Raw genomic sequence first — 14,934 nt, 5'->3', positions numbered from 1 at the left:
TTTTTATTTGTAATCTTTATTTTTTTTAATTTTACGTCTGCGTAATAAAGTGTGGATCCCTCCGAGCGAGACGGCAACAAACCACCGCTCAGAGGAGGATGACTTTGTCGCCCCGCAGCGATGAAGGACCGAACGCCCCTCCTCCTGAGGCTGGGAAACCCTGTCTGCCCCCCTCCCCCGTCATGTTGTAAATAACAGACTGATAAAGGGTCATAGTTCAAACGTTAATGAATTAGTGGATCGGAGGAGAGCCGCGCCCACAGGTTTCTGCATGCTACTGCCTTCCTGCAACACGGTGATTTAAAGTAAAAAAAATAAAACTAAACGACGCAGCCCGCCCAACCGGGATGGTCCGAACCGCAGAGCCGCTGCTTCTGTCCGCTCCAGTTGTTCTGGTCCGAAGGTCGGGTTCGTGCAGGAGGCCTGATTCATTACTGAACGGTGGACATTTGTATAGTGTGGTTCATTTTCTAAATGTGTGATAAATAAAAACAAGGAAAGATTTCTCTAAAATGCCCCGAGATCCTGTTTGTTCAGCCGGGTCTTCACTGCAACCCTTTATTTACCCAGAACCCACTTCCTGAACGTTGAGTCAGTCGGTAATCTAACTTCCTGTTTACAAATCAAAACATTCAGCTCCTTCAGAAGATGGCTGCTGACTTTGGAAACTTTATTTTCCTAATTTTGTCCCCACAGTACTTCTAATAAGTGCCCATCAGGCCTTTTAGGAAACTTTAACTTGTAGTGAAAAGCTAAACGTTCTAAGTTTATTTGGCATTTTGCTTCTTTTTAAGGTTTCGATCAAATTAAATGTTTTTTTAAAGCAGTCTTCATGGTGCCAGAACTCCTCTCAGGTCATTAATTGGAAATAAATCCTCGTTGTTCCGAGTCGGAACAAATTAAAACCCAGAACCTGAAGGTTTTCAGAACATTTTTATTCTGCATCACTTTGAACAGAATCCTGTAAACGAGACAAAAATCAGCACCTGTCAGCGGCGGTCGAGAACAGGAAGAAGAACCTGAAGAGGAGGGCCGGGTGACGAAGCACTTCAGTTATTTCATTTCCCAGCATGCACCTGGGCGCGCTGCTCCTTCCCCGGCCCTCGGATCAAACGGACTCGTTTCCAGCTGCTGGTTCTGATGGCTCATCTGGATCAGCAGGGAGGAAAACCGGCCGGGAAAACTTTACGTTCTTGATTTAATCCGACAGTAAAATCCGTGATTTTTTCTCCCCAGACGAGAGAAGCACCGAGAGTCAGAACCCCTGAAGTCTGACGGGTTCTGGAGAAAACCCAACGAGGCGTCTGAAGGTTGTAATAAATTAGAACCAGGAGGTTAAAAAAATAGAATCCGTTTCTAAACGTTCTACGCGAGCACCAGAATCCACAGGAAGAGGAGGGTGGCTTCAGAGAGGAATGAGAGACGAAGACGAGGCAGTGCAGAGTTCTGAGGTTCTGGACCCACCAGAACCGCCTCTGTGGGGCGGGGACCGAAGGCACGGCAGACAGTGAGGATTTCCCATCATCTCTCACAGCATTTATCCTGAAACAACAATCTGCTTATCATACGCTCTTATTGTGAAAATCTCACCTGGAGTTCAAAAAACAAACTCAATATTTTTATTTTAATTAACACTAAATAAAAGCAGAGGAAATAATTTAAACTCCAGATTGGCTTAAAAGTTCGGCCATTTTGAAGACAGGTTCTGTGTAAAAGTTATCAGTATCTTACCTGTGGTAGATGGCTCTTAGTTTGGAGGAATAAGAGTTAAATTCTGACCGAACAAACGGTTTTATAAACGTTTAAAACACTTTCAGGCCTTTTTTAAAAACTAAGAACAAAGATTACCAGAGAGAGAAAAATCCTAAAAACAAAATTCTGTACTTTCCCCAAAAGCCTTGATAAGCAGCAGCAGCAGCTAGCTGTAGCACCTCCAGGTCACGCTGAGGTCAGGAGTTCATGTAACGCTCGTCGGTCCGGTCAGAACCAAACTCTTATTTCTCCGACCTGCGACAGGTAAGATGCTTACTGCTCTGAACGTGTCCACAGAACCAATGATTCTGATTTAGGACCAAACTGGATTAAAACGCTGAACGATTAATTAAAATCTCTTAAGTTTATTCGTGATTAAAGTCGGTGCCTGAAACATCGGAACATAAATAAATAAACTCTTCTCTTTTCATGGGCGTTAATCCGCTGTGAGGCATGATGGGAAACAACAGAAACGGGCCTCGGAGCCGGTGAGTTGGTCAAAACGAGGCGGGCAGGAAGCTGGTTTGGAAACTTTAGCACCTGAAGCAGCGCCGCTGCCGCCACAGTCTGCTCCGAGGTGTAAAAACATGGCCGCAGATCCTCGGTTTGCTGGTTGTAGGCGGACCAGAATCTGAGCAGAGGAGGAGTCGAACCTGATTAAATCCAAACAGGAAGTGTTTGTTTGGGAGCTGGTTTGGTTTTCATCGGGAGCGGGCGGCGGGCAGAGGAGCTGCTGGTGGAGGATTTCGGTCCCTGAAGCGTCGAACTTTTAAAAGTCTCCTCTCAACGAGTCGAAATTTAACAAAAACCATCCGAGTAAATCCAAACACGCCGACAGGAGAAAGTTCAGAAGTCCGTCTGAAATGTTCCCAGTTTTCCTGAAGTCGTACAAACGTCAGCGAGCGGAAGTGAAGGTGTGTGTGTGTGTGTGTAAGGCCTTCGTGTCGTCCTTCCTCAGGAGGTAGAATCAGGCGATCTCCATCTCGCGCTCAATCCCGACGTACTTCAGCGCGTCGGCCTGGCTGTACCTGAGGAGCAGACGCTGCCGTTAGGTTTGATCCATCAAACGTTAAAAATGGCTCCTCTTCACAATAAAAGACCATCAACCCTGAGACTAAACTGCTGCGAATCCAAACCTTAAACACGTTTGTTCCTAAAGGTGATAAATGGAGGATTTTCCAGCCCGAGGTTTGTTGTAAAGAAGTTTCCTAAAACCGAAGCCTCACTGGCCGACAGTGTTGCATTCTGGGTAAAGATGCGTTTCCCCCCTGCTGACCTGTAGTCGAAGAAGAGCTCCTCTCCGGTCTGAATGGCTCTCTTTGCAAAGATCCCGATCCTGTGATCCCCGTTCACCATCATCACTGCAGACAGAACCCAGGTCCAGGAGAAGCACACAAACACCTTTAAAACCTGCAGCCGGTTTTATTTTTATTTTTTTTTTACCTTTTGCATAGCAGTTGGGGTTGACAGAATGATTTGCGAAGCGGATCTTGTTTCCTTTCCTCGTGGCGTCGACGACAAAATCTGAAAAAACGGCGTGAGATTCAGTAAACGGAGAAATAAACCCTGATTGTTTGTTTGTTTTCTGCGTGTTTTACCGTTATTCAGATTAAACAGGAAGCTGCACATGTATTTATCGTAGACTTTCCCTCTGCGGTCGGCTTCGTCCTGAGAGATGATCTGAACAGAAACACGACAACGTAAAACACACCAACTTTACATTCTTCAAAATAAGAGTCTGTAAAGTGTCTGAATGTCGAACCTGAGAAACTCATAATAAATTAACAAAACAAATTTTTATTTTTTTAACCAGCTGGAGTTTTTCCTGACAGATGAGAACCTGAAATCTTTTTTTTCCTTCAGTTTTTCTGTTTAAAAAAAAAAAAAAAAAACATTCGTCCAGTCCTCGCTCTCGTTTTGACATCGGATCGTCCGTGTTTAGTCTGAAAGGTTCTGCTGGGTCTCACCTCTCCGCAGTACTCGGAGATGAACTCGTTCTTCTGAACCGGCTCCTTGATGAAGATGCCCCAACCCGCCACGTCTGACGGCGCCAGCAGCAGGTGCTGAAACCGACACGTTTGGAAACACGTTTGGTTTTGGTCCGACCTGAATGGTTCTGAACAAAGGGCAGGCGGCTCGGTTCTGGTTTTACCTTCTTGGCTCCCCTCTGGATGGAGCAGTTCTTGCAGGACACGTTCTTGCTGTCCCAGTGGTCGGCGGCGCCGCAGGTCAGGCACAGGTCCGGGTCACACTCCCTCACAGCCAGGTAGCAGGGGCACTGCTTGGTGTTGCACTGGGCTTTGCACCGGCAGCCCGGGAACCGGTTCTGACCTGGAACAGAAAAGATGGTTCACGTTAACAAAAACAGGGCAGAACCTCGACCCGTTGGGCTGCAGGATCCGGATGGGTTCTTACACTCCGAGCTGCACTGGCAGAACTTCTCGCAGAAGTTCTGGGCGGTGACGCAGGGGCACGAGGAGTCGCAGGGCTGCCGGGGGTGGTCACACGGCTGGTAGTTATACACGTGATTGGACGAGCCATCTGGAGGGCGGAAGAGAAAAACAACTCGAGCGACTGAAAGGATTATAAAGTGGAAGCTGGTGAGCTTATCTCCTCCACGGTGAAAATGAAGGATAAACAGGCGTCTCTGAACACGGACATTTTTAAAAACAGGAACAGCGCCCACTCCTGGTCCCACATCAAGTCTGCTGGATCCAACTTTCAGATCCTGTTCAGCTGCAGAGATTTCTGAACTAAAACTGCTTCTTTTGTCCTTTACTAGTTTACTTTTCTGCATTTTAATCCAAACAACCTGAGATACGTCACGGTTCAGTTCCATTGTTGGTGCTAAAACTGGGTGAAAAAGCAGCCAAAGCCATGTTTTTAATCGTTGTGACCTCTGACCTTTCTTCAGCTGAATCTTCCTGCAGTGAGTGGCCCACAGCCGGTGCTTCCTCTTCTTCTTCCGCGGCGGGGTGTCCTCGTCTTCGGCGGGAGCGCGAGCGATGATGGCCGACTCTTTGACCCTGAACTCGTAAACCTGGAAGGAAACGAACGAGGAGGATTTCAAACTTAATAAACTCGACACAGGAAGGCAGACGGGTTGTTTACACGTCCCAGACTCTTTGCTGCTCTTTTGTGCGTTTTTCCATCCTGTAAACTGTTTTCTAGTGAAGTTCCAGAATAATTTGTGCTCTGAAACCCTTCAGCTCGTGTAACAAACCCTCACCGGCTCACCTGTCGGCAGGTTTTGGTTCCTATGAGCCGAGCGATGGCGCAGAAGTTGTCGTAGTACGTCCCGATGAGGACTCGGAACAGAGAGGCTTCGGCTCCGCTCCAGTCCACAGCCTCGGCCTCGGCGCTCAGCTTCATCTTCACCGGAGTCTGACAGCGGGAGTTCCCCTCTGAGCGAAGCAGAAACACGCCTGAGGTCAGAGCGGGTCAACGCCACGCTGACGTCAGGGACGAACAGCACAGTCCGGGTAACAGACAGCACTCAAACGCACCGCGGAGACGACCAAACAGCTGTTTGAGGCATCAAAATTAACACGCGTTTATAAATTTAAAGAGGAAGGTTCTACCGGAGCTGCTGGTGGTCTCGTCCTTCTTGTCCTCGTCCTCTTTGTCGTTGTCTCGCTCGTCCTCCTTGCTTCCCTCGCGGTCGCTGTCTGTGTCTTTGGTTTCCGAGGAGACGGTTGGGGTGCTGGGGCGGCTGCTGCTGTTGCTGTTGGGCAGTCGCCCGCGGCGGCGGCCCGTCGTGCGCTTGGAGGGAGTCTTGGGCCGCTCGGCGCCGCCGCCTGCTGGGTACTCCCTCACCATCCCCTCCTGAGACGACAACGGGTCGTTTTAACTCGGCCTCCCTCCAACAGAAGAAACGGACTCAACCGGGAAGCGCTCACCTGCACCAGGTACATGTAGCAGTCGAGGCCGCAGGGCTTCGTGTCCACCAGGTTCTCCAGGTTCTTGCGCTTGTAGGTGTTTGGGGTTGCATGGAAGGCTGAAAGACGGAAAGTTAGCCGTTAAAAAAAAAAAAAAAAATGATTTTCTACACGAGTACTTTGCTGCTGTGATAAAAAGCCTGATGTGTTTAATGATTTATTACTTAAAGCTACAACATGTAAAAGTTTCTACCTTTTATTTAAGTTTATAACCTCGAAGTTATTCTTTAAAATTACATAAATCAGCGTGAATTTAACCAGTGACTTTAAACAACAGGAACATCCAGATGCTTTTATTTATTACACAAAAACTGAGCATTAAGAAGGTTTTTTATTTTGTTTTTGAGGTAAAAACTAACAGAAATCCTCCAGTTAAAGTCGAGACATTTACTGATACAAGTTATGAAGCAGCTGATGGAGACGTGGGGTTTGATTTTAACAGTTTCCAATAACCGGTTTCTCTAACTCCTAACTCGGACTTTCAGTCGTTTAAATGAACCTAAAACTGGTTTTACCGGAACAAACTGGACTCACGGTGGAGGAAGCAGTCGTATTTGAAGCAGCGCCGGCAGAACAGCGTGTGGAAGGAGTGCAGGCTCTGCTCGCGCTGCACGGAGCGAGCGTTCGGCCCGTCGATGTTCGGCGTGCACTCGGGCGGCAGCGCGCCGGGCAGCTGCTGCTCCGTCAGCTCCTTGTACCTGAAAAACATTTTAAAAGTAAAAAATAAAAACCTGACGGGACAAACGTGTCATCACTCAGCTGCTGTAGAAACACGTCTGTAAACAATTTAATCTGTAAAAACTTTAACTAAATAAATTCAATGTGTTAATTCAGCTCAAACACAGAAATGTGACAGTCTGATTTTAGTTTAAGGAACAAACTATTTCCATCAAAAACTGGTCAAGTTTATGCTTCTTTATGTTTCCTTTTAAATAAAACAACTCATATTTAATTCTTGTTTTCAAACAGGTATAATTCAGCGGTTTCTCAGGTGTCCTCACAACAAAACAAACAAATAAACAAACAAAGACTAACTTCTCTTTCAGCTCCTCGGTGGAACCTTTGTCGGGGAACATCGAGGAGATGGCTTCAAAAATCTTATCAGAAGGAAACTTCCTGCTGGAGTCGCTGCTTCGGCCTGAAACACACACACACACACATACACACACTTTAATAACATGGCTGATTTTTACCGTTTACAGGACTCTTATCCATAAAAGAAATGTGATGTTTCAGGAAATTTTATCCCCAAATCTAAAATAAAACGACTTGTTTGATTTATTTATTTTAGACGCAGCTGAAAAGATGAACAAGCTGCTGAAAACACAGAAACTGTTTCATACTGTTGGGAATATTTGGATGTAATAAAACAGCGACAGTAACCAGCACAAAGCGGGGACGTTAAACTCTGATAATCAGGTTTCTGAGCCGCTGAAACCGTCTAAACAAAACTCGGCTGCAAACTAAACGGACCCTTTTCGTTTTCAGCCCAAACTGCACGGTGTTGGGAGGTGAACGGGTGAAAGTTTGATCGCATTTCTGCCAACTGATAAAAATCTACAGGGGTTTAAACTCCTCAGGTGAACAAACGTTGCTAAAATAAGAGCAGATGCCTCGTTGTTGTTTTGTATCTCCGAGGTCAACCTGAGCTTCAGCTGAACGTCTGACTCAGCCGTGATGAAGCGTTTTGTTCTGATTTAAGCATGAAAAGCAGATGAAAGTGGACTTCACCCTCCAGCCTGTCTTTGCGGTGATCCTCTGGGTGGTCTTTCCCGTCACACAGGTCCATCTTCTCCACCTTAAAGTCTTGTTCTTCCTCCTTATCGTCGTCCTCGTTGTCGCTGTACTCCGTCAGAGCGCTGACCAGCTCCACGAAGATTTCATCGTTGATGAAGCCGCACTCTGCAAAAACAGAAACCCTCGTTTATTAACACCAGAGAATCGACTGCCTGCAGTCAGACATTAACCTGAGGTGGAACAAAACCAGGAAAAACTCAGGGATTAACAGTTTTTATCTTTTATTTCTTCGGTTCAAAGAGAAAGCAGCAGATTTTAAGAACAAAATTCCCAAAATAAAACAATTTCCTGATTAATTTATCCATAATAAAAGCAGTAATATGTGCTGAAATCCTCTGCTCCTCACCTCGGTCTCCGTGGACTTTCCCATCGTAGTTCTTGATGAGTTCTTCTATGAAAGTCCCATCCTGGTCCAGGATCTCGTCTCCCATGTAGGGAATGTTGTGGAGCACTGTCTCATCCTCCACCTGAAGGAAACCCAAACATTACCGACCAACGGCTGAGAGCCAGCGTGGTTACGCTGCTTCACAAAAAAACGTTTTCAACCACAGGGAAGAGTTTAAAGTCTGTACAGACCATGAAGTTCTGCTGCAGCGGCGACCAGGAGTACATGACAGGAACCGAGGCCACGGCGTTCAGGGTCTTCAGAGGGATGACCTGACGAGGGAACTCGGAGAAGCCGCTGTCCACGGTGCACTGAGGAGAACGGTCGAGCAAATGTTCAGGCAGAACCCTTTTCTCTCAGGATCACAGTCACACTCAGAGTTTATCTGTCCGGATCAGAAGGAGGACGTTCGCTCACCTCTCGGGTCCCCCGCAAAGAGCTGACGGACGTCATGATGTGAACGGGCTGGATCCTCCTGGTTTTCCACTCCTGATTCAAAATATCCGTTCGCTCCAGGATTTTCTGACGGTTGGAGTTGAACATGCTCTAGAGGAGAAAGACTGAAATCACAACAAAGACGGGGGCTTCCCAGTGGAGCAACACAACCCCGAACCTATAGAGAAAACGAACCTTGACCTCGTCAGCTCGTCTGAAGCGTTTCAGCTGCCGAAGCCTCATGTATTCAGACTTCACCCTCCTCTTCCAGCAGGCAGGACCTTTCTCTGAACGCTTCCCAGTCAGCACCATGATCAACCTGCACACAAATCAAATACAGTCTCCTCACATTTCAGGTTTTTCTCTGTGTCACGGCACAAACTAAGTGTTAAAACCCTTTCTGTTCGAGGTAAAACTGTCAGAAGAAACGCAGCTCTCACTTCTGTTTTCAACGCTGTCGGCTGCTTAACTCGCAGGAAGTTTAACAGGAAACGTTCACTTTATTCACGGCTTTATTTTAGCTCTGCGTGGAGCCAAACGACCCATCTGCCGCCCCGACTGTTGGCCAGAGTCGCTGCCTGCCGGCCCGTCGGCTCCGACTCAGACCCGACGTGTCAGACGGCCGCCACGGCGACGCGTTCAGACAGATTTAACCTTCAAAGCGGACAGGTGAGCGAGCACGAAAGCCCTCCTTCGTTCCGCCCCTCGGATCTGAGCCACAAATCACAAGGCGTTCACAAATCCAGGCTTGATGTTTTCTGTCCAAATATAAATCATTTGTCCAGTTGAACTCACCATCATAACTTTAAGCCCTTTAACTTTTATTCTACACAAAGGAACAGCACATTCCAACTGTGTGGATTTGTTTTGATTTCTTTGGAGATTAAATGTCTCCAAGTTTTCATCACATGTTCCTGCCTTTAGTGGTTCTTATCTGAGTAAAAAGTTACGTAAACAGACATCTGGGAATAAGCCAGCAAAACATTAATTCTTACATAAAAAGTGAAGCTTTTTACCACAGTATGAAATGTATAAGGACTCTCTAAGTATTATATTAGTGATCAAAAATCCCCTCTGACTGATTTAAACATTTGCTCCAACAAAACATGAACTTTTAAACAACCTAACAGGCTGTTAGTTTGTGTTTTTAGGCACTGATGTTCCAAAAATTAACCGGTTTTATCCACCAGCTCAACATTAATATGATTTTCTGTGGATAAACTCTTTAGGGTGAATAAAGGTTTATTACTGCTGGTTATTCAAACCACCGAATGAGCTGGAGCATTTATTAAAGACCATTTGCTGAATTAATAAAGAAATTATGCTTATTTTTCTGACAGTGACAACTTTTTTTAAAACATAAGCTGACAGTGACTACAGTGCATTCTTATATTTTCTATTTCCAGGCTGTGATGGTGTGTAAATACTGAAACTAATATTACTAACAGTGACAAAAGTGGTAAAAATAAAGCTAAAAATAGTGATTAACAGTAATCATAGCAATCATATTGGTAGTAATTGTGACCATAACAAGAAAATCCCCCGTCACATTGCTCAAAACGAACTCAGGACATCCTTTATCACCGATTTCTTTTTATTTTAAAAGGCTGTAACTTTACAATTTTTTCCGCCTTGGTGTCATTTAAAGTTCTTTTTAAGCTCTTTCGGTTGAAATCTTTTGTTTCGACTGAAACCTCCTTTGAAAACGTACTTTAGAGAAACAACATCGACTTGTAAAGTGTTATTAAAGTGCCTGCAGATGGAGAAAAATAAAAAACCCATAAGGCCGCGTTTAAGGCGAGACGAGCCGGAAACGAGGAGGAAGCACCGACAGCTAGCAGAGTTTGTATCCCTTAAAATGTGCTTCTCCCCCGCAGACACGCCACTCATCTGGGGTCCAAAACGTTGAATAAAATGTCTTCATCAGAAGCATTCACTTTAACTCCTCTGAAAGTGTCTTCAACCCTTGGATTGAGCTTTAATGATTGTGTTTTTTTCCATTACAGGGACACAAACGTTAACAGAAAATTTGGCACGAGAGCCCGGCGAGCTAGCTAACAGTTGGGTTAACAAAGCGCCGCGAACAAACTCGGAGCGCCCGGACACGAACACCCGCTGTGAATAACTACACCGGCGGCTGACAGCGGCGCTCACCTCCACAGGAGGCTCGGCCCTCATTCAACGGACCGACCCGGGATCGATGCGGCAAGCACCGGCCGAAGTCTTCCTTTGTGTTGGAGATTAGCCGAAGCGTTAGCTCCACGGCTAGTTAGCGGCTAGCTCAGCGGGGGAGAACAATTCTGCGCGCGACACCCGGCTTCGCGCACCAGCAGTCGGCTAACAGCAGCTGCCGTCCTGTCGCTTTTACCTCGGGCTGTAGCTCAAAAAGCCACACCGTGTCGTGGGCGATTACTTTTAGTAGTTTAGTTTAACTTGGTCTAGTTTAATTTCAATGTTTCCGCCTCAAAACAGACGGGGTTCAAACTGCTCACCGTCTCGCACTCACCGCCCACTCCGACTGCTGCGGATTCAAGAGGCGCCAAACGTTTGGACCAATCGGTGAAGCGGATGTTTGTTTTTTTTCAGTGTGGTGTTCCGTGATTGGGCAAACAAGTTTAGGTGCTATCCAATAGAGGTTGGAGATACACTGTAGGCCACGCAGCGGGTACATGCGGACAGGTTCCCTTTGTTCTGATGGAAGAGTAAAAATAAAAACACGAAGTGTGCTGTTTGACAGCCGAATTTACATTTTATTTAACATCCCACAGTTTAAGACATGTTGGTGAACCCAATTTCTTAGTATTAATTCAATACGCAAAAGCCTTCAATCCTTAGGTTTTAAAACTCTCGGTTCTACCTGCTCTGACAGCTCAGGTGAGAGCGCGAGCAGCGGCGACAGCTCCAGTTAAAGCAGGTAAGTCGGTCAGGTAGCGACAAACATCGTCAAAATGTCCCGAAAAGTAAAAGAAGTCCGGAAACTGTCAGAATTTATCGGACTTTCTGGGTGATTAAAACTCGGCCGTTTTCAGTTAGCCGGACCGGATAAGGGTCGGCAGGTTTGTTAAACCACGCCCCCCTCCGCACAGCCATTGGTTGGAATCTCGGCGACGTCACCGCGCTGGGTTCAGGGACAAGTGAAAATCACGTAAAATAAATAAAGGCACTTTTATTGGTTATATAATCAAACAAGTGGTCAGAAACGTTTGATTTTCAGTAATCATAAAAACACACTAATAAAAAATAAAGCAACTATTTATTTGCAGCTATTTTGAAAACAGTATATTACGTTTTTATGCGAATTATTTACCACATGGCTGTTGTGTGTTCATGTTCAGGAAGTCCTGTACAAAAATCACGTCTCAGCACTTTTTTGTTTTTCCTCACATCAGCCCCAGATGTTCAGAGAGGAACCGGATCATCTCAGAACTGTCAGCTTCACCTTTTCTCCTCACGGTGTCGATCACAAACCGAGCTTTGTCTCTCCGGCTCCTCTCCTCTGCTGCCTCCCTCTCAGCATCACTCAGAACTCTTCTCTCCATCAGTTTGTCCAGCAGACTCTGCAGATCAGGACCTGACACCCCGTCGATGAAGCTGGTCCTTATCTGAGACAGCTGCTCGCCAGGACCAAGATTCTGACGGGTCGCTCTAGAGGAGGACAGACAAACTCGTCTCTCCCAGACGCTGGTGGAGCTGCTGTCCCTCAGAAACAGCTCAATCAGCTTCTGCAGGCTGAACCCGAACCGAATTGTCTCCAGAACCGGTGGACAGAGTGTAGTCCTGCTGAGGCTGCAGTTTACAGTGAGGTGGTGTCACTAGAATTGTCTCGTCTCTAATTTCTTCCTGTATCGCAGCACTTCCCTGACAGCAACATTTATTGGCAGCAGCAGCACATTAATCTGTAGAAGGAAAAACTGCAGAAGAAAAATGTAATGATGACATTTTATGAGCACTATCTGTTTTTGGTTCTGAGCTGAAAGAAAACAAATGTAAGGGTGATGTGTTTCCTGTTTGCAAACCATAAAACTTTTCATCAGTGTTGTCAGATACATTTCGTAGACTTTCCAGAACTTATAGTTCAGATTTCTCTTCAACCATTTTTTTATTGTCCTCCAATGAGGAATCAGAAGTGCTTATTTTGAATGTTGGTTCATGTTGGTGTCCATCTAAAAACTTGATTAAAAGCTTTCCCTTTATTGTCCTTTTTGGTTTTCCATCAGATAGATACTGTGATGGAAAATAAGATTCACTGGTAGATATTTACACCTCATTAGAGCAAACAGAAGTCATCACTTTTATTTAAACTGATAAATTCCACTTATGATCGGTGGCCTTGTTCCTCCTCGCTGATAAACTTCTTCAACACATCAGTTACCACTAAATATAAATAAAACCAAGTTTATGGTATCTGGTAACAATAAAAAAGACACTAAATGTAAAATATAGATAAATAATATTAACATAAAAGGAGTAAATCTCTTAAATAGAGTGTAACATCCTGATGTTACCTCAAGGATTTATTTAGTTTTCCAGTCTGATTCTTCTGTGCTCTTATCATCTCTGGCAGCAGTCAGACACAGTTAACACCACACACACAAGTAGACTTCGTCTTTACGAACGTTGGTAGACAGTCTGACTCCGATTAAGGTCCTTGAACCTCGTGCTGGAACACTGTGGCAATGAATTAATCAAACATGATAACCACAGCCCAGTTTTATTTGCAGGTTCCTCTGCAGTAGCAGAGCTGTTGGAGAGCTGTGCAGCCCACAGCGTTCAGCGCCAAAATGATGAAAAACCATTTTAACCTCAAGGTTCTCTTTGCTTCAGTCGGTCTAGTCAGTGTTGTTGTCGTGGTTTTAGTCCACAGCAAACACAGTTTGTCCGGCTTCTTTTTCCAGACACATCCTGAGGTCCAGGAAAGCAACGTCACGTTTTCCTGGAGGACGAAAAACGATGTTCAGTCGACGGACGCCTCAAAAGGCGGCCAACACATGAAGGCGAGTCCAGTTAAAGCCTCAGAGCCGTGCCCCGAACCCCCTCCAGACCTCGTGGGTCGGCTCCACGTGGTGCTGGAAACCGACCGGACTCTCACAGAGGTCAGACGGGAGGTCGGTTCTTTGCTGCAGCAGGGAGGACGGTACAAGCCGCCAAACTGCGTCTCCAAACAGAAGGTAGGTTAAATCACATCCAAGTAAGGGAATCAGCTGCAGACGTACAGTCAGTATTACTTTCTGAGAGTTTAATCCAAATCTATCCAGTTAATAACATATTATGTCCACTGATAATAACATTAATCTTTATTAGGAAAAAAGATTTGGTAAAGAAGATTTAATTCAACTTTTAATTTTGTAAAACAAACTGATGCAACTGTTTTAGATGTCTAAAAACATTTTTTTAACAAGAAAAGTCCAGAAAATCTTGGGGCAAATTTAAAAGATGAAAACAAACAACAAATGTTACTAAGTTCAAGTTGTTGCTTCTTTAGTCATTTTATGAATTTCAATTAAAAAGAAAAATTCAACAAAGTCTCAGGTGTGCAGTATTTTCAATTTTTGACAAAATATTAGTAATTTGTAATCATTTTTAAATTTTATGTCAGAAAACTAAATGAAAACTTTGAATACAAAATCCCTGTTCTGTCACTGGTTCTGTATGTTAAAATGAGTTTGCATTTATTTTCTGCAGGTGGCGATCATCATCCCGTTCAGAAATCAAGACGAGGAAATGACCCACCTGCTTTATTACCTCCATCCCATCCTGATGCGACAACAGGTGGACTACGGCGTGTACGTCATCAACCAGGATGGAGAGGGACTGTTCAACAGGGCCAAGCTGATGAACATAGGTCACGTTGAAGCTCTGAAGGAATACGATTATGACTGCTTCGTCTTCTCCGACGTGGACCTGGTGCCGTTAAACGATCAGAACCTCTACAGATGCTTTGACAGCCCGAGACACTTATCTGTTGCTGTGGACAAGTTTAAGTTTGTGTTACCGTATGAAAAGTTTTTCGGTGGGGTCATCTCGTTGTCCAAGGATCAGTTCTTGAAAGTCAACGGCTTCTCAAACACTTTCTGGGGCTGGGGAGGCGAGGACGACGATCTCTACAACCGGATCATGATCCGTCTAAAGTCCATATCTCGACCAGACTCGACGATTGGACGGTACAAGATGATCAAACCTGTAGAAGAGTCGAATCAGCACAAACCAAAGAATGGTAACAAGCCGAGAGAAACTAAGACCACCCTGGAAACAGATGGGCTCAATTCTCTGAAGTATACGGTGAAGGACATCGAGAAGGACAGGCTGTTCACCTTCATCACCGTGAATTTTACCGCTCCGTCAGCCTGAAGCCAATGTGGGTCTTCATATAATTTATTAGATGATTCACTTAAGCTTTGACTTCATAACTTAAAAAGTTTGGAGCATTTTTCTTTCACAGGGGCTCACAGTCCATCCAACAAGCCTGACTGTGTTTTTGTTGTTTGGTACTTTTACTTGAATAACATTCAGTTTATTCCAAAGTGCAGTTATGGACAGAAAAACACTGAGTGTGATTTTCATCTTATCACATATAAGAATTCATGGATGAAGTAAAATGTGTAACATTTTAAATAAACGTATTCCTGA

The 14,934-nt window shown here is 45.1% G+C and overlaps 2 protein-coding genes across 6 annotated transcripts; one reads left to right on the top strand and one right to left on the bottom strand.

Annotated features, from left to right (window-relative positions):
* Nucleotides 1-914: 914 nt before the first annotated feature.
* Nucleotides 915-11,353, bottom strand: ezh2 (enhancer of zeste 2 polycomb repressive complex 2 subunit). Of its 5 annotated transcripts, none has more exons than XM_025002199.2 (19): nt 11,165-11,353; nt 8,503-8,626; nt 8,290-8,418; nt 8,064-8,183; nt 7,834-7,954; nt 7,422-7,592; nt 6,726-6,828; nt 6,225-6,388; nt 5,652-5,749; nt 5,334-5,577; nt 4,990-5,156; nt 4,657-4,792; nt 4,168-4,293; nt 3,905-4,083; nt 3,720-3,815; nt 3,351-3,432; nt 3,196-3,276; nt 3,029-3,113; nt 915-2,780 (listed from the first exon to the last, which is right to left on the bottom strand). In XM_025002199.2, the coding sequence occupies exons 2-19, from the start codon at nt 8,617-8,619 to the stop codon at nt 2,720-2,722; spliced, it is 2,280 nt and encodes a 759-aa protein (XP_024857967.1). In that variant the 5' UTR covers nt 8,620-8,626; nt 11,165-11,353; the 3' UTR covers nt 915-2,719. The 5 variants fall into 5 exon arrangements, with proteins under 5 accessions (XP_024857967.1, XP_017294508.1, XP_024857968.1 ...); XM_017439019.3 differs by lacking the exon at nt 11,165-11,353 and adding an exon at nt 10,800-10,926; XM_025002200.2 differs by lacking the exon at nt 11,165-11,353 and adding an exon at nt 10,814-10,838.
* Nucleotides 11,354-13,074: 1,721 nt separating this feature from the next.
* Nucleotides 13,075-14,661, top strand: LOC108249546 (beta-1,4-galactosyltransferase 1-like). Its single transcript, XM_025002201.2, has 2 exons — nt 13,075-13,475; nt 13,990-14,661. Exons 1-2 carry the CDS (start codon nt 13,089-13,091, stop codon nt 14,653-14,655), a joined length of 1,053 nt encoding a protein of 350 aa, XP_024857969.1. The 5' UTR covers nt 13,075-13,088; the 3' UTR covers nt 14,656-14,661.
* Nucleotides 14,662-14,934: the final 273 nt, after the last annotated feature.

The sequence above is a fragment of the Kryptolebias marmoratus genome, linkage group LG21 (assembly GCF_001649575.2).
Source record: "Kryptolebias marmoratus isolate JLee-2015 linkage group LG21, ASM164957v2, whole genome shotgun sequence".
NCBI classification, from domain to species: domain Eukaryota; kingdom Metazoa; phylum Chordata; class Actinopteri; order Cyprinodontiformes; family Rivulidae; genus Kryptolebias; species Kryptolebias marmoratus.
The sequence above is the reverse complement of the archived record's forward strand: the minus strand, read 5'-3'. Positions and strand labels throughout refer to the sequence as shown.